The 25,660-nt window shown below is 41.2% G+C and overlaps 1 protein-coding gene across 1 annotated transcript in view; it reads right to left on the bottom strand.

The window, feature by feature from the left end:
- The window catches only part of ATP13A5 (ATPase 13A5), a 130,716-nt gene extending 109,736 nt beyond the window's left edge, over nucleotides 1-20,980 (bottom strand). The window contains exons 1-5 of the mRNA XM_004602997.2: nucleotides 20,853-20,980; nucleotides 3,840-4,013; nucleotides 2,681-2,827; nucleotides 2,381-2,451; nucleotides 2,191-2,271 (exon numbers count right to left, since the gene is read on the bottom strand). Coding sequence (XP_004603054.2) covers nucleotides 2,191-2,271; nucleotides 2,381-2,451; nucleotides 2,681-2,827; nucleotides 3,840-4,013; nucleotides 20,853-20,915 — 536 coding nt within the window. The 5' untranslated portion in view covers nucleotides 20,916-20,980. The remainder of the gene's footprint in view (nucleotides 1-2,190; nucleotides 2,272-2,380; nucleotides 2,452-2,680; nucleotides 2,828-3,839; nucleotides 4,014-20,852) is intronic.
- Nucleotides 20,981-25,660: the final 4,680 nt, after the last annotated feature.

Here is a 25,660-nt window from a genome sequence, read left to right as displayed (position 1 = left end):
CACAGGAAGACAGTAGTAAATGCTATGCTTTTGTAACCTGGGAGTCATTTGGCTCTACATGATATTTTCCTCCTGGGCAACTGTTCTTTCAACCTAAGCCTCAGCTGCCCTTACTTCCTAGTGCCCCCAAAGGCAGGGTCCCGGCAAGGAAAGGGATGGACCTAGAGCAAGCAGTGAGTTATGTGCTACCCTGGCATCGAGATGGGCCTGGCCAACGTGCCTAATGCTTAACTGTAAATTTAGAGCTTGGTCGGGACAAATGCTGTCATGATCCAAAAAGTAGTAACTAGATTCGGACCCTGCTAGGGATAGGAATGATTAATCTCGCCTGAGCACTGTAATCTGAGTCTGTGGCAAGATGTTCCCAGGAGAGCTGCCCTACAAGCCTCAATGTATCTCTTACTGTGTCCATACAAAAATAACCAGCATTAAGATGTTGATGGAGATTTTGGACTGAGGAAAGGAGAAAAACACCTTACGAGGTATTTTGCCTGCGGACAGTCAGAAAGAGCTTTGGAATACCTGTAGGTGGTGTTTCCTTTGAACCTGGTGGGCCCTCAGGAAGAGCTTTCTTATATTGATTTTGCTGCTCCGGCCCAGAGACAAGTAAGGGTGGAGAGACTAGTGAAGAAGAAGGAGAATCCAGAGAGCTGGGATCCAGGAACGAGGGGCTAGGAAGGAAGAGTGCTGGGGGAGAGAGATAAGAGAAGCTGTCAGAGTCAGAGTGCAGAGAGGAAAGAGAGAACCCAGGCTGCGAGATGGGGGGCGGAGAGATGAGCGGGGGAGAGAGAGGAGGAGACAGGAATGAGAAGCAGTGTGAGACTAGAATGGGGAGCTCAGGGAGGCTGGACCAGGCGCGTGCAGAGAGTAGAATAAACGGCAACGGATCAATCAACCGGCTTGGCCCTAGTTTCCTCTTCCGTCTGCCCCAAGGCCTGAGCTTCCCCGGAACCCAAGCAGCCAGAGAGAGAGCTGTCAGGGGCCTCCCCCTCCGACCCTCTCCCCCATGCCCTGGCGGATGTTTTTTACATTTTATGGCTCCAAGGTGAGATACAACAATTTTCACACACTTTCCTCTAAGGAAAACTTTTTAGATCATTTTTAGCAGATTATAACAAGCAATATAAAATAAATTATTTAGCATCAGCCTTTGGGGCATGCTTATTATGTGGTGGTGGTAAAATTCAAAATAATGGTGTAATGATGGGAGGGTGTAATAATGGTGGGGTTTGTGTTGAAATATTGATTGTGAACAACTTTATAAAATAATTTTCTTAAAAAAATTTTTTAAAAATGAATACTCAAAATATTTAATTCCACAGTTTAGCTTGAAAATTGGTATTCCTGCTGACAAAAGAACATCAGATAGTTAATGTCTCTAAAACTGAGTAAGTAATAAAAGTGATTGTTAAGTTCTAGGAAAGACATGTGATGGATTTCCTTTCAGATTCATCAGGATTCACCATTTCAAGTCACAGATTATAGAAAGCCGGGTCTTTGGATTACCTTGACTTAATTAGCAGCATAAGCATCTAATTCATGTGCATCAGTGAATAAATTCTCATAAATATACCATTATTCTCCCACTAGTAGTGATCAAGTCATGATAGTGACTTAATCCTTTTATCCTTATATTCCTTGTACTTTGCAAAGTGCATGTCATAGAGACATCGAGTTAAGATATCAATGAATGGATTTATTTATTCCACAAACTTCTACTAAGCTCCTACCATGAATCAGGCATGGTCTTAGGTGCTACAAACCTGGTAGTAAATGTCACAGTTGGTTGAACAAACAAAAGGCTCATTTTCAGGGTTACTATCCATAATGAAATGCAATCATCATGCCGTTTTTTATGTCTCACAGAGGATTTGGAAGTTAAGAAAATGATATTTATGAAATGACTCAGACTTCTTAAGGGGAGAATAAAAAAGGCAATACATAAAAGATATTCTACAATCCTGGGAGTAAGGATCAAATGTTATTTGACTGCATTTGTTCTTGTAGTCTTTTCTCTTGGATAAGCATGCCCAAGACCGGAACAAGGTGGCATCTCTATGATGCCTATAAATGAGCGGCTTTCTATGAAGTCAGTGAAGCGTTATGCTGACAGTTCACTGATCATTAGCTCTTTGAAATTTCAATTTTGTGCCGGCACAGTTCACTCTCAGAGAGTGCCACAAACCTTACCTGATCTCTTGTTCTTCACTGGTCAGACCCAATCCGAAAGTGTGATGTATGTCATAACAGGAATTGCTGTCCTCCAGCGACCTAGGATATGATCCAGACAAGAACCACATATTAATGCATATTTCTCAATAAATCTGTGTTCGTCCCTTGGACCCTAATGGAGTGGTGAGGAAAAACAAAGTAGACTTACCCAACTTTCTGAAACCTTTTTTCCAAGTTGTCCCAAGCATACCTGATTTTCTGCACTTGTATGCATCGCAGCTGCAATGACAAATGTTATAGGTGTCATTCACAAAGAAAAGCTCATCAGGGGAGGTAAGGGCCCTTTAATACAGGTTTCCATGTAGCACTCACTCTCCCTAATACTGTGCTATAACTGTGAGCCTGGAGGTGTAATAATAAAAATTCTCAGCCATAACACAGTCTTCTTCTTTTTGCTTTTTTATTTAAACAACAAAAGATACCATAATCTAGCATTCTTATCACTTACTTTTAATTCTGGCTTCAGTACGGCTCGATTTATGACAGAGTGACTGTCTGCTACCAGGAAATCTTCCGGGTTCTTGCTTATAGGAAACTTCAGTGTGGATAAGTAGAGGGTCATCACCTTCTTCCTAATATATCTTTGAAATTCATCCTAAAAAAGACAGTACTGTTCATAAAATTCTAAGAATGTATTAAATAAGGTACTCCATCAACCAAAGCTCTGCCAAGTGCTACGTCAGTAATTCTCAAGATGTGGACCAAAGACCAGAGAATTGGACTTATCTTGAAACTTATTTGAAGTGCAAAATCTCACTCTACCCAAAATCTACTGAACCAGAAATTTCGGTTATTTAACCAGCACTCTGTGCTTTAAAAAACCACACGGGAAATTTAAAAAAATGAATGCATTCAAAGTATAGAGAGAATAAAATGAAGATTATTAAATATTTAGGTGGGGGCTGGGTGGGAGGGGGTATATTGGGGTTCTTGGTAGTGGAACATATGCACTGGTGAAGGGATGGGGGTTCAATCAATATATGACTGAGACTTAAACCTGAAAGCTTTGTTATTTTTTTCATGGTGATTCAATATAATAAAATTTAAAAAAAACATGGGGAATTCTAATTTGCACTCAGAATTGAGACCCACTATGCCAGATAATTATTTGGAAAACATACTTTTTCAGAAATGTTTTATAGTCAGAAGAGAGTGTCTGGTTACCTAGATGTTTAAAATGTCTAATTTACTCTGGTGATGGATATAGTGTTGGAATGATGTATGCAAGAAAAGTATAATTCCCAACATTATATATCTAGTACTTCATTTAAAGGATTAAAAATAATGTTTAAAAAAAGATAAATGTTTTATTTTCTCTCAAATATGTATTGTTTAAAAATTGGCCAATCATTCCTATATTACTCTTTTAAGATTTTAACACTAATATCCATCATTCATGTTATGGGTTAAAAGCACTGATAAATTAACCTGATGTGGTAGAAGTTTCCCCAGGCTGACAGGGAGGAAACATCCGTCATCCCCAAGTTAAAATAATATGCAGGGTTGGTTCTGCAATCTCCTATTTTGGAATAAGGAAAGTCCTTATATAATTCTACCCCCCGTAATGCTAGTCAGTCATTATCTGCAGAGCACAGAAGGGCACGCACCGTTGTTCTCAGTAGAACAGTGTCTGCTTCTTGCAAGGAGCATGGGATGCAGTGAGCCCACACCCGCCACTGGGGTTTCCAGTAGAACACCAGCAGAAGAAGCCCGCATGTCAGCACAGAAGCCACCAGACAGAGGGCTCTGCGGAGATTCTGAGTCTGGTAGCCAAACACCTCCTAGAGAGTAAACAAAAGAGGACATATCTTTACTATTTCACATTAGTATATCATTTTGTTCCAAGAAACACAAACTTCAGAAGCAGGGATTGAGTTTGGAGAGAAAACTGGTTTTGGCTGACTGAACCAGACTGATTGCTCACAGCAATAAAACAAAGACTCATTGTACAATTTTGGTGCATAGTACTTAAGGGGGCTGGAGCGTTAGCACAGCGGTAGGACGTTTGCCTTTCATGTAGTGGACCCGTGTTCAATTCCTCTGCCCCTCTCGGAGAGCCTGGCAAGCTACCGAGAGTATCGCAACCGCACGACAGAGCCTGGCAAGCTACCTGTGGCGTATTGGATATGCCAAAAACAGTAACAATAAGTCTCTCAATGAGAGACATTCTGATGCCCGCTCGAACAAATCAATGAGCAACGGGATGACAGTGACAGTACTTAAGGAGAGGAGAAAACTTGCCTATAACCCTTTTTATTTTCCCCCAATTCCAGGACTCCAACCCAGGGTGCAAGGGAAGTACGGTACCACTGAGATACATTGCTGACCCATTGCTTTATAAGCTTTTAAAGTTCACTTCAGATTTTTATAAAATGTCTCATGTATTGGGCCAGATTTTCTTCGGGTATAAGTTAAAAAAAAAAACTCTTAAAGAAGGGATCACTAAGTAATGATGGTTGAAGGGATCATTCGGGATGGGAGATGTCTGCCGAAAGTAAATAAAGGACCAAGCGTGATAGCCTCTCAGTATCTGCATTGCAAACCATAATGCCCCAAAGGAGAGAGAGAATATGGGGGAAATTGTCTGCCACAGAGGCAGAGGGAGAGTTAGAAAGGGGTGGATACTGGGACATTGGTGGTGAGGAATGTGCACTGATGGAGGGATGGGTGTTCGATCTTTGTATTACTGAAACTCAAACATGAAAGCTTTGTAGCTGTATCTCATGATGATTCGATTAAAAAAAAAACTCTTAAAATGAAATTATTGGGGCCAGAGCAATAGTACAGCAGGTAGGGCTTTTGCCTTGCACACAGCCAACCTGGGTTTGATCCCTGGTACCCCATATGATCCCCCAAGCACCATCAGGAGTAATTCCTGAGTGCAGAGCAAGGAGTAACCCCTGAGCATCGCTGGGTGTGATCCGAAAATAAAAAATAAGTAAATAAATAAATAAATTGAAGAAATCACAAAATTGTGATTGGTGATTCATACTTACATACTGGGCTTTATTCAAATTCAATTTTATTTTATAATAATCGATTTTTTCCTCATTGATTTTGCTCAAGTCTCCATTGTGAGACTTGTTGTTACTGCTTTTGGCATATTGGATACACCATGGGTAGCCTGCCAGGCTCTGCCGTGCAGGCAAGATACTCTTGGTAGCATGCGGGCTCTCCAAGAGGGGCGGAGGAATCAAACCCGGGTCGGCTGCATGCAAGGTGAACACTCTACCGGCTGTGCTATCACTCCAGCCTGTTTTATAATAATATGATTAAGAAAAATTTAAAGCCTAAGCAAACTCATGCTTCTAAAACAGTAGGGTGATATAAATTAAGAAATTATATCTGTGAACATGAAAGATTTCTGAAAGATAGTTTATAGGTATCTCAGCCAGAGAATAACAGCAGAAGTAATTCACTTTTAGAATAAGGTAGTTAATATTTGTAATTGCAGGATCAGTCTCTTGAAAAGTGTTCTTTTCCAAGATTTCCAGAGGAGGTTTGGCACCTTGGTATGGTTAATCAGAGTCCTGTGTGTTCCCATGAGTGAATAATAGCCCTGATGAATGCAGATTACCTAGATTAGTCTTCTTCATATAGAGCTATTCTATAGAATAATCCCGTCTTCAGGCAGGGCAAGCATCAAAAAAAAACAAGATATTATCATTAAAATCATTCTCTCTTCTCCAGGTAAGACCCCCTCCTCTCTCTCCTGGAATCCTCAAGACTTATTCCACTCTTCGCATAAGAGATAAATCCTTGGTCTGTCCTATTTACTTTAGAAATGACCATTACACAAATTCTCCATACGCAAGTGATTCAGTTGGGACTTTTCTCCCCCAACCTATCTGATGCTGTTTTTTTTGTTTGTTTGTTTGTTTGTTTGTTTTTCATCTGTCCCACTAGAGAAGGACCCAGAGTTACCCCCTCTCGAGTCTGACATGTCACCATGAACTGTGTAAAGCTGGAGATGTGGTTTCAGGGGAGAAAAAAAACACGGTTAAGCAACCAGATTTGTTCACTGAAAGCCAATGTCTAGTGCCCATTTTCTATAATGAAATTTCACAGCATTGCATTCTAAATTTCACAAACTGAATTTTTACTGTATTTGGAAGACCCAGAGGAATGATGATTATTAATGGCACTGTTACTATTGCTTCAAATTCAGCTGTTATTTTTTTGTTATTGTTTTCCCTATGGCTCTGAACTCCTGTGTCTATATCGCAGTGCTGCACTAGCAATAAATTAAGTTTTTGCTGGCTTTCTACAGCACTTTTAACCCTGGAATATCCTGGATTTTATACTAGCAAAGATCATGCTATAATAAATCTGTTGGCTTAATTTCTTCGAAAATGTTTTTATCTTCACCCGGTCCTTTTCATAAAAACTTTTGAATACAGAACTCTCTGGTAGATAAAGACTTTAATAACAGCTATTGAAAGTCATCCTGAAGCATAACGAAAAGGTCAGACACAGATCTAAGTTTGATTCTACCACTACTAGTCATGTGGCCTTAGGTAAATCCAGTTCTCCTTTAGGGGAAAATTGAGTTCATTTCTCAAAAAAAAATTTTTTTAATGCATATCTCCACAAAGATCCCAAGCTTATTTAGTTTACCACCTCTTTTTCAGGAAAAAAGTTACTGCATCTCTCTAGAAATATTTTTTATAAGCAGATATACAGAAAGCACCCCCCCCCCTATTCTATAGCATTACTACCCACTGGATTACTCCAGAGTAGCATGAGACTGGGAGTGGAGGGGGAAGAGGGGGGAAGTCACCCACATTGGGAAAGACTGCTGGAATACTTGTGATCCAGTGGAAAATGTTTCTGTAAGCACATTTCAAGGCAATTACAAATCTGAGACCCTTTCTACTGCTTCTCAAGACTGTTAACTACATGGAGGCGTGGGAGGGGGGACTGTTCATCGAGCTCAGTGATGCAGAAACTCTGCTCTGATATTATTCATATAAGGCATAAATGCAACTTAGAAATGTGTTTTCTGCTGTTAAGTATAGTTTGGGCTTGGTTTCCTTTCTCACCTCTTATCTTACACAAGTCCATTTTAATTTTTTTCTGTGAATTATAATTTTATTGGACATAGGGGCTACTCCCAACTCAGTGCACTGTGGATCATGTGTTGGCAGGGATCTACCCCAGGTCTCTGTCTGTAAAAGCATACACTCATCCCATTGATCTTTCTGGCTCCAACATGGATGAGTCTTCCAGGCATTATGCTAATCGGAATTAGAGAATGAAAAAGACAGCATTATTATAATTATATGTGAAGTATATATATTTAATTTTTTTTTGCTTTTTTGTGTCACACCCAGCAGTGCACAGGGGTTACTTCTGTCTCTGCACTCAGGAATTACTCCTGGCGGTGTTCAGGGGACCATATGGGATGCTGGGATTTGAACCCGGGTTGGCCGCGTGCAAGGCAAATGCCTTACCCTCCGTGCTATCGCTCCAGCCCATATTTAAAACTTTAAAAGCATTACTAAGATACAGAGGTGAGATTAGTGATGATTACCAGAAGCAGGGCATGGGTACCTCAAGGAAGCAAAATGGGTGATGCAGGCCAAGCAATATCGACATCCAAAGCAAATGAAAACCTCATGGAGCTGTAATGTGCATCATGTGACTGAAGCAAATTCTGTAGAACATAGCTAAAGGTTGCTAAGAAGTTTCTAAAAGACTAATCCCCCCCCCCCCCCGGGACACATTTGATGGTGCTGCAGGCTTACTCCAGATTCTGCACACAGGGAATCACTCCTGGCAGTGCTTTGAGAACTGCACATAGTGCCAAGAATCTAACCAGGGTCAGTTACCTGCAAGACAAGTTCTTTACCCCTTGTACCATCTCACTAGGCCACAAGAGTAATCACAAAACTACAAACAATTCTGTAGCTATACACACTGGTGGATATTAGCTAGTCTTACTATGGTCATTTCACAGTATAAAAGAACTGTGCTGCATGTATGAAATTAATATGATATTTTATGTCAACGTATCATCACTAAAATATTCTAACAAAATGCCCTTATATTTAAAAAATACAAATTCTGACATATACAATAATATGTATGATTTTCACAAAAATTACACTGGGCAAATGAGATATCATAAACCAGGACACTTTTTTATTTACAGGAAGTTCCAAAATGAACAACAACAAAAAACCCTTCTGCTGATAGTTGTCATTGAAGTACATACTTAAGATCTATAAATTTAAAGTATACTCTATCACTGTACATATATGATTATAAGCAATTTTAGTCTGTTTATTAGACTCTGTTCCAAGTAACTGGGAATTACTTTAATTATTTTAATGTAGATAGACTGAGGACAAAAATAGCAGGAAAATTTGAGAAGTGAATGAAAAAGAGAAGAGTCAGGGAAGGGACTTCTATGAGAAAAGGAAGATTTAAAGATCTGGGAAGTCTGTCTCCTGGTTAGATATTGGGAAGTTCTGACTTCATCTGAGCAAAGGTAAAATCATATCCCTAATGAACTTACAATGATATTAGAGATTTCATTGAAAGACCTATTTATTATGGAAGTCATGTTCTCTAATATCAACATAACTTATTTTCCTCTGCTTGAAGGAAAGTAGGAAAGAAGGAAGAAAGGCAGGGAGGAAGGGAGGGGGGGCAGGAATTTGTGACTGAAAGAGTCACTTACAGAAATGTACAGCTGTTGAACAAGGAATGGAAACAGTCTTAGTCTTATTGCTTCTTTGTTGTATTGACATTACAAACCTTGGTTTGTAATTCCTTTCTCCATTGTTTGCTCAGATTTCCCAGATTACTTCCAGTTATGTGACAAGGTATGGGGCTTGAGGTTTTGTCTAATGAGAACAAGACATTTTTGGCTGACATTGTTTTAATCAAATCAACTCTCTGTTGGCTTGCCAATATTGGTGTGATGAGAGTTTTTCACAGTGTATGTTTTTATTTCAGTTAATTAATCTCAAGCATTATTTGATTGATCCAAATTATTGCTTTTTTTGTCAGTGTCACTCATATTTCTTCTAAATGTTTATATAAGTTTTGCAAAAATCCACTGAAAAATTCAGGGTAGAGAAGCGGGTAGGAGCCATACATATACCAAAGCGAAGAAGGGGGGAAAAATTCAGGGTCATGTAAATGTAGATACTGAGAATAGTGAGAATCACAAACTCTAACCCATTCTGCTGAATTTCTGATTGTAAATTTTGCCCCATACTGACAATGTGACCTCAGTGTTTAACTTTACTAAGTCTCCATTTCTATTTCTGTGCTTGGAGAATCTTACTAACACAGACCAAGTAACGTTGTGGAGATTGCCTTAAAAAGGTAAGCTCTTGGGGCTAGAGTGATAGCACAGCAGGTAGGGCGTTTGCCTTGCTCTCGGCCTACCCGGGTTCCAACCCCAGCATCCCATAAGGTCCCCTGAGCACTGCCAGGGGTAATTCCTGAGTGCATGAGCCAGAAGTGGCCCCTGTGCATCACTGGGTGTGACCCACAAAGCAAAAATAAATAAATAAATAAATAAAAATAAGCTCTTGGTCAGTGTTAGCAGGAGATTGAGACGAGGTTCAGTCAAAGAAAGAGAGAGGGAATGATATCTGTCTTCAGTTGTGATACAAGGAGGTCATTAATAGATTGCTGAAGAAAGTGAGAAACCCAGGTTTGATACCACCTATTATTAGTGGGGTACGCTAGCACAGAGGCGGGGTTCATCTGTACATGAACTTGAATTTCATTTTTCCTAAACTGTGATGCTCCTTCACTTTTTTGTTCCCACTGCAATTCTATATTCCACTCACCCAGGGAAGAGAATCTTTTCCATTCCAGAATACAGAGGAAGTGCGTGGATTAGGAGTAACGATGAAATGTGCAAATGCCACTGGACAGAGGACATGCTAAAGGCATAATTTAGAGTCCTACTATCTGGTCTGTCAACCTGCCCTCTTGGCCTCAAGACACTCTTGCTTCAGCTCTTTGCTCCATTACTTACCAGTTAATATGAACTGAGTAAATGACTTAAAATTCACTGAACTTTAGAATCCTTGAGTGGGAAACTGAACTGGTTCTAAAACACAACAAGCATAAGCTGGTGTTGCAGTTTTAAAAGAATAAAATAACTGAGGGTATGGCATGAGAACGCTAAGTTCAAATCATACCTCTACCACTTAACCACGTACACCTGTCTTGGACTTTCTCCTGGACGATTGCAGTTTTTACCTCCATAAATGGAAGTAAGAACAATAACTGTTCTAGGGTTTCTCTGGGAAGCTAATGAATAATTCCCACAAGGTAGTTAGTATAGTTCTAAACCACTTGGATCACTCAACATGTATTGAGTCAATATTGTCTTACTATATTAATATTATAAACATTAACAAAACCTTAGTAGGATTAAAATTAACTAACCACACCAGACTTTTTGTGTGAAATGATTTAACTATGCAATAATCAGAATCTAACGTGCTTCGCTAACACTATAAATTGTGTTTCTCTAAGTGATTGATCCAGTACTTTAAATGGAATTTTTGATTTTTTCCCGCAGATCACAAGTTGTCACAACTGAAATCAAAGACAGATCAAAAATGAAAGTTGCTCACTTTTTAATAAGATGAAATTCAATAAAGCCTTGAGGATAAATACCAAATTGATTCAAAGATTAACTAATTATATTAACTATATATAGTAAGCACACATGCACACCATGTTTTACTTTGGGTGAAATTCTATGAAAGCGATGGCCTTTGATTATTATGTAATGTGACCCTAGATATGGAAATAAGCACCAGATTCTAGTTCAATGAGATTAAATCAGAGCATTACTAGTAAGTAAATCACTGTCATCCCATTGCTCATTGATTAGCTTGAGTGGGCACCAGTAACGTCTCCATGTGAGACTTGTTACTATTTTTGGTGTATTGAATATGCCACGGGTAGCTTGCTAGGCTCTGCTGTGCAGCCGAGATACTCTCGGTAGCTTGCCAGGCTCTCCTAGAGGGGTGGAGGAATTGAACCCAGGTCGGCCACGTGCAAGGCAAATGCCTTACCTGCTGTGCTATGGCTCCAGCCCAGTAAGTAAATAGAACTCTTAAAATTGTTTTCCTGTCTTTTCTTCATAGATATTGTTAGAGTAACCAGTAGCAATGAAAATGAGATCAGCCACATTTTCAGGATAGCAGTTACCAGTCAACTTCATCTAAGCCTGGATTCTTCCTAACTATCCTTTTAGTGAGATCCTCTTCATTTTTTATGAAACTGTCTGGGTGGGACCCCTGCCTGTTTCAAATTGTCCTGAATAGGTATTACATTGGAGGCGAGGATTATATATAATGTTCTCTCTTGGTTTTGTAAATATTTTATTTTTATGTACACCTTCCATCTGTTTATCCACCCAAAATATTCATTATAGACACAGCATGCATAGAAGCAATAATTTGTGATTCAAATCCTTTGGAATGGGTGTTTTAGGTTGTAGTACATAATATTCTCTTACAAATAAGATATTCACAGCACAAATCATAAATTTAATACTCAAGCAAGACAGCATATAGATATTTACTACAAGTACCTTCTGTGAATTGCAGTACCAGTCTCTACTATGATATGTTAGGTTTTCCGTGCATATATGTTCCAGTAGCCCTCTAAACGGCTCCTTTTTCTGTGTAGTTCTCAAACTTTTAGAGAAATTCTAGTTCTCAAACTAGTTCTCTTGCCCTTAAAGGGTCTAAATATCCATCAGACCTTATCATCGTTTAAAACAGCACCAACAAAAAACATAGCACTGAGTTTCCGTTCATTATTCACAATCACCCTCTTTTGTCTTTATCAGAACATGCCAAATTGTGTTCCTTAATGTGTTAGATGGGAAAGCGTTCTTAAAACTCTGTTCTTATCTCTAAGTCAGCCGAGTCTCAAGGTTCTTTTCTTTAATGTTGAATTAATAATGTGACTAGTTAATGGATTGTAATAGTTTTGTCATTGTTCCTCAACCTTGTGTTAGTGGCTTGTCCTGTAGCTGTCGTCACCTTTGTTCATTAGTATGATTTATTAAGCATTGCCTTTTGAGTGTCTTAGGTCACTTTCATTTTGTTTGCATCTTACTGTCATCATCACATCACTGTCATCCCGCTGTTCATCGATTTGCTCAAGCAGCCACCAGTAACATCTCTATTGTGAGACTTGTTGTTACTGTTTTTAGCATATCGAATATGCCAATGGGAGCTTGCCAGGCTCTGCTGTGCAGGCAGGATACTCACAATAGCTTGCCGGACTCTCCGAGAAGGACGGAGGAATCGAACCCGGGTTGGCTGTGTGCAAGGCACACAGTAAGAATTTATTTTTTTTCTTTGACAGAGGAGTGGACTCCCACACGGTGCTCAGGGGACCAAGGACATAAGACAAGATGGCTCAGTACTTAAGGTAAGCAATGCAGTGCTGCTCCACAGGCTGTTGTGGGGGCTGACAGAGCATCTTATGAGTACTGGGGGGTCTCTAGAACTATATCTTGTGGTGCTCGAGGGGCCATAGGTGCCCCAGTTCCAAATGAGGTTCCAACTTATGGCCAATTATGTATCTCTGACTGCTAAGCTACTTCCTTGGTGCTAAGAATTTATCATCCTTTGAGATCCTACTAAGTACCACTCAATCCCCACTACAACCTACGAAACAGGTATTATTATTATGTATTAAAACATGTATTGGGGCCGGAGCGATAGCACAGCGGGTAGGGTGTTTGCCTTGCACGGGGCCGACCCGGGTTCGATCCCCGGCATCCCATATGGTCCCCCAGCACCGCCAGGAGTAATTCCTGAGTGCAAAGCCAGGAGTAACCCCTGAGCATCGCTGGGTGTGACCCAAAAAGCAAAAAAAAAATTAAAAAAATAAAAAATAATAATAAAACATGTATTACCTTTAATCATATTTATGAATGATTTTATGGGTAAAAGATGTTTAAAGTCATTATTGATATCACTTGACCTATTAAACTTCTGAGCTTTATCTGAATTAAGGAAGGCCCTTCTCTCTGTAGCAGTGTGAATCAAAATTTAAACAGATGAACATATTATTATTCTCAGATACAGCAATCACCAAAAGATAAATGGTATTGCTATAACAGAAATACTCATGTGCAGCTTTCCTGCAAGTAAGTGTATAACCGGGGTCCTTGATGGGAGAACGAATAACAAAAGAGCAGTAAGAGGGTACAGGCAGATGAGTAGGGAAGCTTAAGGAACCAGAATTTCCCTTAGACTGCACATACAGCCCAACATGGCATCTTCCATTTAAAGTAGAATTTCATTCATTTGTGGAGTAAATAAAAGGAGGAGGTGTCTCAGGTATCTCATTCATATTCCTCTCTTGGAAGAAAACAGCAAAACAGTGTGATATACAGAGGAACTTAAAACATAGCTGGGCTCACTTCCTCCTGGGCTGCACCCTGTCTTGATGGATGGCTGAGGCAATGTATTCATTTTGCAGAATAAAATTTGGAGCAGAGGTGAACTCTTGCAAAGACTTGTTTCTTATGAAAAGATACTTTTTTTTTTTGAGTATGGAAAGACTGAGATAATCCTCCCTTGATTTACTTTCCAGCCTCTTGTTGAACCCATTTGGTAAAGAGGGGACTATTAACACAGCTGAGCCTTGGCATCCTCCTAACACATTTTACGAATGTTATATTCTTATCTCAGCACCGAATTTGCTTACACCCAGAATCCTTCCTGCCACCAAGTTTCATAGAACTGCAGTCCTTGTTCAACCAGGATGCTGGGATTTCCAGGAGCCCATCACAACACTTTGCCCTTTCCTAACTTACATTAAATGCACATTTCTTCACTATTGTAGAGATCCTGATTTCCAGAATTATATAAATTTACAGTGTTGTGTTGAACTGGAAGACGCCTCAGAATACACTCTGACTTTTTCAAGGCAAAACCTATTAAATTTTTTCTTTTCAATACCATACAGACACGATGTATTATACACAACTTCATCAACTTCTCTTAACGTACATACCTCCGCATTTTTCAAATTGTAAGTTGTAACCCTTGACTCCTTGCCTAAAAGAGACCCTTTATATTTTCTTTTCACATTTACTATGTGTGCTTGCCAAATCTTGCGAGTCAGAAAGGCTAAATTAAATCCATGTCATTTGGAATCAGCGTGAGTGATGGACCCTGAACTAACGCCAGACCTGCTGTCTTAGAATCCAGAGATTCGCCACGGTCTCTCAGGAGGTAATATCCATGACATGAATCAACCATCTCCAGAAAGCAAAGGCAACAAAGCGCAGTCAGAGAAGAACCGGAACCCAAGACAGGTACATACAGGGTGTATCTCCCTGCCTGCCTGACTGTGAGAACATAGAGTGTTTACATTTTTTCTCTCAGGAAAAGTAATGATAACTAATCATAGTAATGGTATGTTGTCAACTATCGCCCATTGAAAACATCCTATCCATAGTTCTTTACAACAGTAATTCTTTACAACAAGAATCATGAGGAGTCACACACACACACTTACATACACACACTCTTATGATCATACATACACACATACACACAGAGGAAGAATTTTATGGAAACACTGTGTGGGGATTCACAAAGACCATCAATGTAGTAAAAGCTCTCCTTCTATCTGCCTCGCTCTTTTACCTAATATTTCTCAAGCCTAGTTGATAGGGATAAAAAGGAAACTTTGATAGAGGATAGTGATTGACAGTATGGTTCAACAGAATATATTTGTGGAAACACTGATGCCTCATTCCATACTCACCACCGTAATGGAAAGTGCTCACCTCCTTTTACAAAAGACTCAAAGAAATTAAACTAAACCAGGAACAGGATTGAAAGCCAGATCAACCTCAAACAAGATCCCCTTCATGGGACCCTGACAGACCTAAGGCTCCAGCTCACTTAGGCTTGTGAAGATTACTGTGGGCTCTTGGAGGTGCCACAGCTGCTGAAGGAACCTCAGTACAGAAAGCTAAAAGAACTGTGAATGGAGGGACTGATGGAACACTTGGGTGGGAGAACAAAAACAATTTTGGGGTCAAATGAAAAAAAATGAGGTGAATGAAAAAGGAGACAGCTAGGGCCATAAAGATAGCACAGTATAGTACAGTGGGTAGGGCATTTGCCTTGCATGTGGCCAGCCCAGACTCAATCCTTGGCACCGCATTTGGTCTCTTGAGCACCATCGGGAAAAATCCCAAGCACAGATCTAGGAATAAACTCTGAGTGCCAAAGAGTGTGGTTAAAAAGGAAGGAAGGAAGGAAGGAAGGAAGGAAGGAAGGAAGGAAGGAAGGAAGGAAGGAAGGAAGGAAGGAAGGAAGGGAGGGAGGGAGGGAGGGAGGGAGGGAGGGAGGGAGGGAGGGAGGGAGGGAGGGAAGGGAGGGAGGAAGGAAGGAGGGAAGGAAGGGAGGGAGGGAGGGAGGGAGGGAGGGAGGGAGGGAAGGAGGGAAGGAAGGAGGGAAGGAAGGAGGGAAGGGGGGGAGGAAGGAAGGAGGGAAGGGAGGGAGGAAGGAAGGAAGGAAGGAAGGAAGGAAGGAAGGAAGGAAGGAAGGAAGGAAGGAAGGAAGGAAGGAAGGAGGGAGGGAGGGAGGGAGGGAGGGAGGGAGGGAGGAAGGGAGGAAGGAGGGAGGGAAGGAAGGAGGGAGGAAGGAGGGAGGGAAGGAAGGAGGGAGGAAGGGAGGAAGGAGGGAGGGAAGGAAGGAGGGAGGAAGGGAGGGAGGGAAGGAGGGAAGGAAGGAAGGAAGGAAGGAAGGAAGGAAGGAAGGAAGGAAGGAAGGAAGGAAGGAAGGAAGGAAGGAAGGAAGGAAGGAAGGGAGGAGGGAAGGAAGGAGGGAAGGAAGGAAGGAAGGAAGGAAGGAAGGAAGGAAGGAAGGAAGGAAGGAAGGAAGGAAGGAAGGAAGGAAGGAAGGAAGGAGGGAGGGAGGGAGGGAGGGAAGGAAGGAAGGAAGGAAGGAAGGAAGGAAGGAAGGAAGGAAGGAAGGAAGGAAGGAAGGAAGGAAGGAAGGGAGGGAGGGAGGGAGGGAAGGAGGAAGGGAGACAAAGAAAGAAAGAGAGAGAAAGAAGGAAACAAAGAAAGAAATAAGGAAACAGAGAGAGAGAAAAAGAAAGAAACAGAGAAAGAAAGAAAGAAGGAAGAAAGGAAAGAAAGAAAGAAAGAAAGAAAGAAAGAAAGAAAGAAAGAAAGAAAGAAAGAAAGAAAGAAAGAAAGAAAGAAAGAAAGAAAGAAAGAAAGAAAGAAAGAAAGAAAGAAAGAGAGAAACAGAAAAAAGAAAGAGAGAAAGAAAAACAGAAAGAGGAAAGGAAAGGAAAGGAAAGGAAAGGAAAGGAAAGGAAAGGAAAGGAAAGGAATGGAAAGGAAAGGAAAGGAAAGGAAAGGAAAGGAAAGGAAAGGAAAGGAAAGGAAAGGAAAGGAAAGGAAAGGAAAGGAAAGGAAAGGAAAGGAAAGGGAAAAAAGAGCATCTAAAGACTTCTAGAGTTAGCTAGTAGTGGTGGGGGGATGCAGGGAGCAAGCAAGAAGCTGTAAGGTCAGTGAGGGCTGAGTCTGGAGGGCATCTGTCAGGGGCCCTGGTGATCATGAAGTGAGACTGTGTTTGTTTGGCTCCTCCCTGGCACCGGACTCACAGCATCTCCTCCCTGGAGATCTGGGGGCCAGAACACAGGAGGAAGGAATGACAACAAGCCTCAACTCAGGAGGTAGATGGAACACTTTCTATTTGTGCTGAGCTCACAGGCCCTCTCTGCCCTCTTGAGTTCTCTGTGGGTGTTTGATTGAAGGAATTTATTATTTGCCCCAACAGTATGTAGTTTTTATTTTGGATCCTCTCACACAATCACAAGCAATTCACTTGAAAATGATGACTGCAAGTAGAAATTAGATTGGGCCATGGGGGACCTTCAGGAAACAAAGACCAAGGACAGATTGCAAAAGTCACAGACTGAGGGCCAGGAATGCATTGAAGGATAAAGCATAAATAAAGGAGACTCAGCATAACAGGGTCCCCAAGTGCCCCATGCTCCCGAGCACCCTCAGAGTGACGCCGGTAACCTCTAAACAGGCTAGTTATGTCTCCCACCTCCAATGAATATTTTTTAAGTCCTAAAGTTAGGGCCTCAAGGAGTAGTACAGTGACTTAGAGTGCCTCATCTGCAAGAATATGGTCATGAGTTTGACTCCCTGGTGCCCTCATGTAGCGAAACGATTCAGGCAGCTCTGATCTTTATCCAGGCAGCCCTGCTGCTCACAGTCACCAGTCCTGCAAGTGATTTCCGGCCACATTGTCCTTAGGTGTGTGTAAGCACCACAAAAGGGGGTCTTACACTCACTACAAAACACAACTAGAAAGATGCATTGGGGCTAGGAAGTGTGGCACTTGGTGGACAAGGATGCGATCAATTTAGAGTGCAAAGCTCAGTAAGCGTGTCACTGAGTGTCATCTGATGAGTCAAAAATGTGCAAGCACCGTGGGCAAGCATGTGTTGCAAGCCCAGCCACTGTCACTACAACACGGGTGAAGGTGGACGGGGTTCAAATAAAATTTCACATACTAACATCCGTCTGCGGGCTGACACAATATCATGGCCAGCTTTAGTTTGATTATTTTAAAAAGAGAATTTGTTTCCAGAATTTATGATACGTTTGTTTCACATAGACACACGTATTTCGGGATTTCCTTTCAAACCGTTAAAGATCTGACAGTATGGTGCTGGCAGACCTGTAAGCTAGCTGTCTCTTGGAGCTGGCCAGCAACTTGCTCTTGAGCTTTTGCATCTAGGTCACTCCCGTGCTCTTCAAGTTTGCCTAACTCATCAAGTTCCTGGGCCCATCTGTGTTCTCTCCCCATGCTCAGGAGGAAGAATTGCAAAAGAGAAATCTCCAACCCCTTCTACCCCCCAGTGTGTCCTGACAACAGGAGGTAAGCATAGCAAGATTCCTGAGCAGAATTCTTCATGCCTTTCTCTGGAAATTTTGGATCATTGACCAAAAAGAAAGCAACTGGAGCCTGAACCTTTATTGATGAATTATCGAAATGATAACCATGCCAAACTCAGCGATTAAGAAAATTAAAATAGGAGGTCACTAATTTTACAAATGTTGTATCCAGTGAGAGAAAGATGGTCATAAAATAATTTTTCTGTGTGTGTTACCAGGCGTCTGCTGGATGATGGAAGTATCAGAAGTGACAGAGTTGTTTGAAAGGGACCAATGCTAAGTTTTCATTCTCTCTATGTCTTTATTCTGAAGATTTTAAAGCACTATACCAGTTTTCAGGATCAGTTCCATACAATAATACCTACATGAGCTACATTTGTTGTTTAAATGTTACTGCAGTGGAAGTGGAAAAGATCATGCTAAGAGAAATTAGTTGAAGGAGAAAGACAAATACAGTGTAATCTTATTCATATGCAATGTATGAAGAAACAAAGCAAGGAATGAAAACTATCTCATGAAAACAAACTCAGGACGTGAAACCAGAACTGAAGGTAGCTAAGTGGAGAGAAAGTAAGAATGGGGGTGAAAAGGACCTATGGACAGTGGTAGAGGGGTAATGGTACTTTGTCTAACAATGAACCCCTAAAACATAAACATTTTCACTCTTGTAAACCAATGTTACTGCAATAAAATTTTTAAAACGTCATAACAAAAAAAGGTATGTATTTCCTAACAGTAATGTTAAAGAATTGTTAAAAACAGGTGAAATTAACTTGTTTTATGTTTTATTTACTGCAACAATGTTGTCGTTTCAAAGTGTAACCTGTGATTGTGGCACTTTAAAAACAAAACCTAGGGCTGGAGAGATAGCACAGTGGGTAGGGCATTTGCCTTGCATGTGGCCAACCCGGGTTCAATTCCCAGCATTCCATATGGTCCCCCAAGCACTGCCAGGAGTAATCTCTGAGTGCATGAGTCAGGAGTAACCCCTGTGCATAGCCAGGTATGACCCAAAAAGAAAAAAAAAATCCAAAAAAAAAAAAACCCAAACCAAAAACCTGTGATTTCAAGATCTAATGCATTATATATATGTAGAGCACATTTTTGCTTGGGTCAGCTACACTGTAGTGCTTTAAGAACCTACATGTGACCAGGAGCAGCCTTATTGAAGAGTGAGAGTGATTTTTGAAAGTTCTCATTTTTCTTAGATTCACAGAGCAGGGTAGGTGGAGAAAAGGCAAGTGTGAATTCCCCACAAATTCTGCAGAGAACCTGGCCATGCAGCAGGAAATCAACGCCCACCTACGCCTGAACCAGATGCGCCGGTTCCCTGTTGCAGCATCCCTCAGAGAACCTGTTGCCGGGGAAGCAACACGTGATGTGGAGGGAAGGGACAGCCCAGACTCCTGGACAAAACCCAGCAAAATGACCTCGGGCAACTTACTCAACCTGCCTGGCTCTCAGATTTCTCTTTCATAAAGGATTAATTTTCTTCATCACTGAGTTCTGAGGAGCAAATAAATAATCAAAGTAAATCTTACACCAAATGGATACTATAGGAATTTACAAGCTTTTGATTGATGGTTCTTTTCCTACACACACACACACACATATAATATATAAAATATATATATATGTTTCCTTCATGCATATAACATATAAAGTGATAGAGATAGTGATAGTGATTAGAGACATGAGAACTCTTTTTTTAAAAAAAAATTTTAAATGTTTAATTTTTTTTAAACATTTATATTTTTTAAATGTTAAAGAAAGTACAAATATCCCTAAATCCCAGGTTCCCCCCACCTCTTTCTCTTCCCTGTTGTATATACAACCTTAACATATATGGTTATATATGTATATATATAAATAACTTAAAATCTTTATTCTATCCTCTTATAAGTTATGCTTTCAATTCACAATTCTGAACCTAAATTATGCAGATTTGTTCTTGAAAAAGAGAGGAGAGGAGATGAGAGGAGATGAGAGGGGAAGGGAGGGGAGGGGAGGGGAGGGGAGAGAAAAGGAGGGGGGGGAGGGGAGAAGAAGGGAGGGGAGGGAAGGGAGGGGAAAGGAGGGGAGGAGGGAAGCCGAGAAGAAGAGGGGAGGGGAGGAGAGGAGAATTTGGTTGTTTTTCCCTGGGTTTGCCCATTTACCTGGAGTTCCAGATAATAAGGGCAGGAGGGGGGCGATAGGTTTTGTGGATATGCCAATTCTCTGCAAACTGGCTGAGTAGGAAACATTCATTGGTTTGATTTACATAAAGATGGCAAGAAGTTATTACATAAACAAAGCAACTTTCAGGAGCCTGGATGGGATAGGGGTTAAGGTGCTCGCTTTGAAAGCAGCCAACTCTGGTTTAACCCCCAGAATGGCCTATGGAACCCCACGCACCACAGAAATGATCCCTGTGCGCAGAGCGGGGAGTAAACCCCTGAGCACTGCTGCATCTGACCCCGAAACCAGAAAGGGAAGCGGGAATAAGCCTCCTGCACCCTTCTCAGCCTCTGCAGGCTCCCCCACTGAGAAAGGTGTCTCTGTCTTGTCTTCGGGTGTCCAGAAGGCTGTCCCAGTAAGACTTAATCATCTCTAGTCCTAATGCAAGCCCTTTGCAGTAGCCCCGAAGGCACCGCGGAAGGACTGCCTTAGAGGGTAAAAGAACACTCACCAGTTCATTCTCCTCTCCCGCGTTGAGCAAAGCCCGGTGTTCCTTCTTCCTTTGCTTCTCCATTTAAACAGGACTTTCAATGACTTTGAACTTTTCGACCGATGTCAGAGCCAAAACCCCAGGTCCAGGTGTACGCAGCACAGTCCAGCTACTTGTCATTGCTGTTCGCAGGTGCTTTTAAAATCTCTTAGCACATACCTTACCTATTAGGCTAACAAAGGAGAGAGAGGAAACATTCTCAGCCACGGGATTGGTCTGTTAATTGATCTGCTTATTATTTTTTCCCTTTTCCTAGGGCTTATTTGCTGAACTGTTTATTAAAGCCTGTAGACTTAAGCTATTGAACTAGAAAAACAAAACATTCCATGTGCTGTCCCTCAGTGTCAGCAAATGGAGAAAAGTTGCTACTTTGTTAAAGACTTGGATGAATAAAAGTTAATCCAGGACATGAATAAAATGAACTGTAGAAAAGTAATGGGCATATTTTAGTTTCATTGAGAAAAAAATTATTTTTGAGTCAGAGGAGGGGTGGTTCAGGCTATATCTGTCAATGTTCAGGGCTTACTCCTGGCTCTGTGCTCAGGGATCGCTCCAGGCAGTGCTCGGGTGACTGTATCTGGTGCCAAGCATTGTTTGACAGAAAATAAAGGAATTATTTTGGAAACTAAGATATCTGAGTTCTAGTCCTTACTTACTGCAAACCCTGAACAAACCACTTAAAATTTTTTTTTTTTTAATTTTAAATTTATTTATTTTTAATTAGAGAATCACCGTGAGGGTACAGTTACAGATTTATACACTTTTGTGCTTATACTTCCCTCATACAAAGTTTGGGAACCCATCCCTTCACCAGTGCCCATTCTCCACCACCTGTAAACCCAGTGTCCCTCCCACCCTCCCCAATCCCATCTCCCCCCCACCCCACCCTGCCACTGTGGCAAGGCATTCCCTTCTGTTTTTTCTCTCTAATTAGCTGTTGTGGTTTGCAATAAAGGTGTTGAGTGGCCGCTGTGCTCAGTCTCTAGCCCTCATTCAGCCCGCAACTCCCTTCCCCCACATGGCCTTCGACTACAATGTAGTTGGTGATCGATTCTCTGTGTTGACCTTTCCCCGGAACGTGAGGGCAGCCTCGAAGCCATGGAGTCAACCTCCTGGTACTTATTTCTACAGTTCTTGGGTGTTAGTCTCCCACTCTGTTATTCTAAATACCATAGATGAGTGCAATCTTTCTATGTCTGTCTCTCTCTTTCTGACTCATTTCACTCAGCATGAAACTTTTCATGCCCATCCACTTAACTACAAAATTCTTGACCTCCTTTTTTCTAACAGCTGCATAGTATTCCATTGTATAGATGTACCAAAGTTTCCTCAACCAGTCATCCGTTCTGGGGCATTCGGGTTTTTTCCAGATTCTGGCTATTGTAAACAGTGCTGCGATGAACATACATGTGCAGATGTTGTTTCGATTGTACTTTTTTGCCTCTCTGGGATATATTCCCAGCAGTGGTATTGCTGGGTCAAATGGGAATTCAATATCTAATTTTTTGAGAGTCGTCCAAATTGTTTTCCAGAAGGGCTGAACCAGTCGGCATTCCCACCAGCAGTGAAGAAGGGTCCCTTTCTCCCCACATCCTCTCCAACAGCAGTTGCTTTTGTTCTTTTGGATGTGTGCTAGTCTCTGTGGTGTGAGGTGGTATCTCAAAGTTGTTTTGATCTGCATCTCTCTGATGATTAGTGATGCAGAGCACTTTTTCATGTGCCTTTTGGCCATTCGTATTTCTTCCTTGGTAAAGTTTCTGTTCATTTCTTCGCCCCATTTTTTGATGGGGTTGGATGTTTTCTTCTTGTAGAGTTCAACCAGTGCTTTATATACCATTGATATCAACCCCTTATCTGATGGGTATTGTGTAAATATCCTTTCCCATTCTGTGGATAGTCTTTGTATTCTGGTCACTGTATCTCTTGCGGTGCAGAAGCTTTTTAGTTTAATGTAGTCCCATTTGTTGATCTCTGTTTTTACTAGATTGCTTAGTTCCGTGTCACCTTTGAAGATACCTTTATCTTCAATATCGTGGAGGGTTTCGCCAACCTTGTCTTCAATGTACCTTATGGTTTGTGGTCTAATGTTGAGGTCTTTAATCCATTTTGATCTGACTTTTGTGCATGGTGTCAGGTCAAGGTCTAAACCCATTTTTTTGCATGTGGTTGTCCAGTTGTGCCAGCACCATTTGTTAAAGAGGCTTTCCTTGCTCCACTTCACATCTCTTGCTCCCTTATCAAAGATTAGATGGTCATACATTTGGGGTTGTGTGTAGGGATATTCCACCCTGTTCCATTGGTCTACGGCTCTGCCTTTGTTCCAGTACCATGCTGTTTTAATTGTTACTGCTTTGTAGTAAAGTTTGAGGTTGGGGATGGTGATGCCTCCCATCATCTTTTTCCCAAGAATTGTTTTAGCTATCCTTGGACGTTTGTTATTCCATATGAATTTTAGGATTGCTTGATCCATTTCTTTGAAGAATGTCATGGGTATATTTATAGGGATCGCATTGAATCTGTATAACGCTTTAGGGAGTATTGCCATTTTGACAACATTGATTCTCCCTATCCACGAGCAGGGTATATGTTTCCATTTCCTCATGTCCTCTTTAATTTCATGGAGTAGCGTTATGTAGTTTTCTTTGTAAAGGTCTTTTACTTCCTTGGTTAAGCTGATTCCGAGGTACCTGATTTTCTGGGGCACGATTGTGAATGGGATTGCTTTTTTCATGTCCCTTTCCTCTGCCTCATTGTTTGCATATATGAAGGCCATGGATTTTTGGGTATTGATTTTGTAGCCTGCAACTTTACTGTATAAGTCTATTGTTTCTAAGAGTTTCTTAGTAGAGGTTTTAGGCTTCTCTAGATATAGTATCATGTCGTCTGCAAATAGTGAGAGTTTGATTTCTTCCCTTCCTATCTGGATGCCCTTAATCTCTTTTTCTTGTCTAATAGCTATCGCAAGTACTTCCAGTACTATATTGAAGAGGAGTGGTGAGAGTGGGCATCCTTGTCTTGTGCCCGATCTCAGAGGAAAGGCCCTTAGTTTTTCCCCGTTGAGGATAATGCTTGCCGTAGGCTTGTGATAGATGGCTTCGACTATCTTGAGGAAAGTTCCTCCAAACCCCATTTTGGCGAGGGTTTTCATCATGAAAGGATGTTGGATCTTGTCAAATGCTTTCTCTGCATCTATTGATATGATCATATGGTTTTTATCTTTACTTTTGTTGATATGCTGGATTATGTTGATTGATTTCCGAATGTTAAACCATCCTTGCATCCCTGGGATGAATCCCACTTGGTCGTGATGTATGATCTTTTTGATGAGTTGTTGGATCCTATTTGCTAGTATTTTGTTGAGGATCTTCGCATCGGTGTTCATCAGGGAAATTGGTCTGTAATTTTCTTTCTTAGTGGTGTCTTTGTTTGCTTTTGGTATTAGGGAGATATGTGCTTCATAGAAACTGTTTGGGGCAAACCACTTAAAATTTGAACTTTTGGTTCTAACAGGTACAGTGTCAATAACGATAGACTCAACATCTTAAGATCTAAACTGCTATTTGTAAAAATTTAATGAAAAGTGGGGTCGGAGTGATAGTACAGTAGCTAGGGTGTTTGTCTTGCATGCAGCCAACCCGGAATTGATCCCCAGCATCTCATATGGTCCCCCTAGCAATGCTAGAAATGATTCCTGAGTGCAGGAACAGGAGTAACCTTGAGCATCGTCAGCTGTGACCCAAAAAGCCAAAAAATAAAATAAAATAAAATAAAATAAAATAAAATAATGAACAGTAGGCAAATTACAGCTTCCATCACATTCAGTAGAAGAGAAACTTTCATCATCATAGAAATTAGTCCAAAAGAAATGAGTCACTGAATTCAAAATTAAAACCCAACAACCAGTCTGTGATTGCTTTCTTGGATGGGGAACAGTTGTGGACTTTTACCCAAAATCTGTGAACCAGTTCATCAGTTTGTCTCTGAATAGCCACTTGTGCCTTTTATTACTGTCCCCCAAAAGGCACACTCAGAAAGGGAAATTCTGATCCTAACAGGGACTTTTTTCAGGCAGGGGGCGTGCCGCAGTGTGACTCAGTGGTTAAGTGAACGCCTTGCCACTTATCAGGGCCGATCAAACGAGAAACTCAGTCACGGATCATGAAACAGTTTCAGTAGAAACAGGCCAGCAGGTTAGAAGATGGTCACTAGGTCTCCAGAAATGGTTTTTAGAGAAAGGAAATAGGGAAACAGTTTTGAGGAGGGTGGGTTTCAGGCTGGTGGGACACAGAGTGGTGGTCAAATTTATTTGCTCAGAGGCTGATTCCCTGAGGCCGCCTTCCATATAGATTTCAGGTCAAGGTTCTCATCTCTGACCCTTTAGGGAAGAATAAGGAGGAACATCCTTGACATTCTCCACAATCCTTCACTAGACAGGCTTTTCAGTTTCTAATATTGGTTCAATTCTTAGTTTCCTCATGCTCAAATTCCATGAGACTGAGTTTAGTTCCCAGTGTGGGGGCTACTTTCCATCTTGGGTCAACCTTCGAAGACTGAACCCAGGGATTAGAACAGAAGCAGAAACCGTCACGTTCAAGTGAACTGTCCGAACTGATGAACAAACAGCACAAGCTGAGCCACTGCTGGAAAGCTGAGCAATGGGGTTCTGGAAAGTAACTAAGCAACGTGAGAAGCCAAGAGGAGGCCTTGGCCAGAAGAAGTTGAAGAGTTCACATCCCTGCCCACCCGTGGCTTCATACACCTTTGTGAGG

Source organism: Sorex araneus, chromosome 2 (assembly GCF_027595985.1).
Source record: "Sorex araneus isolate mSorAra2 chromosome 2, mSorAra2.pri, whole genome shotgun sequence".
Classification (NCBI taxonomy): domain Eukaryota; kingdom Metazoa; phylum Chordata; class Mammalia; order Eulipotyphla; family Soricidae; genus Sorex; species Sorex araneus.
Note: the sequence above shows the minus strand (reverse complement) of the source record. Positions and strands in the feature narration are given on the sequence as shown.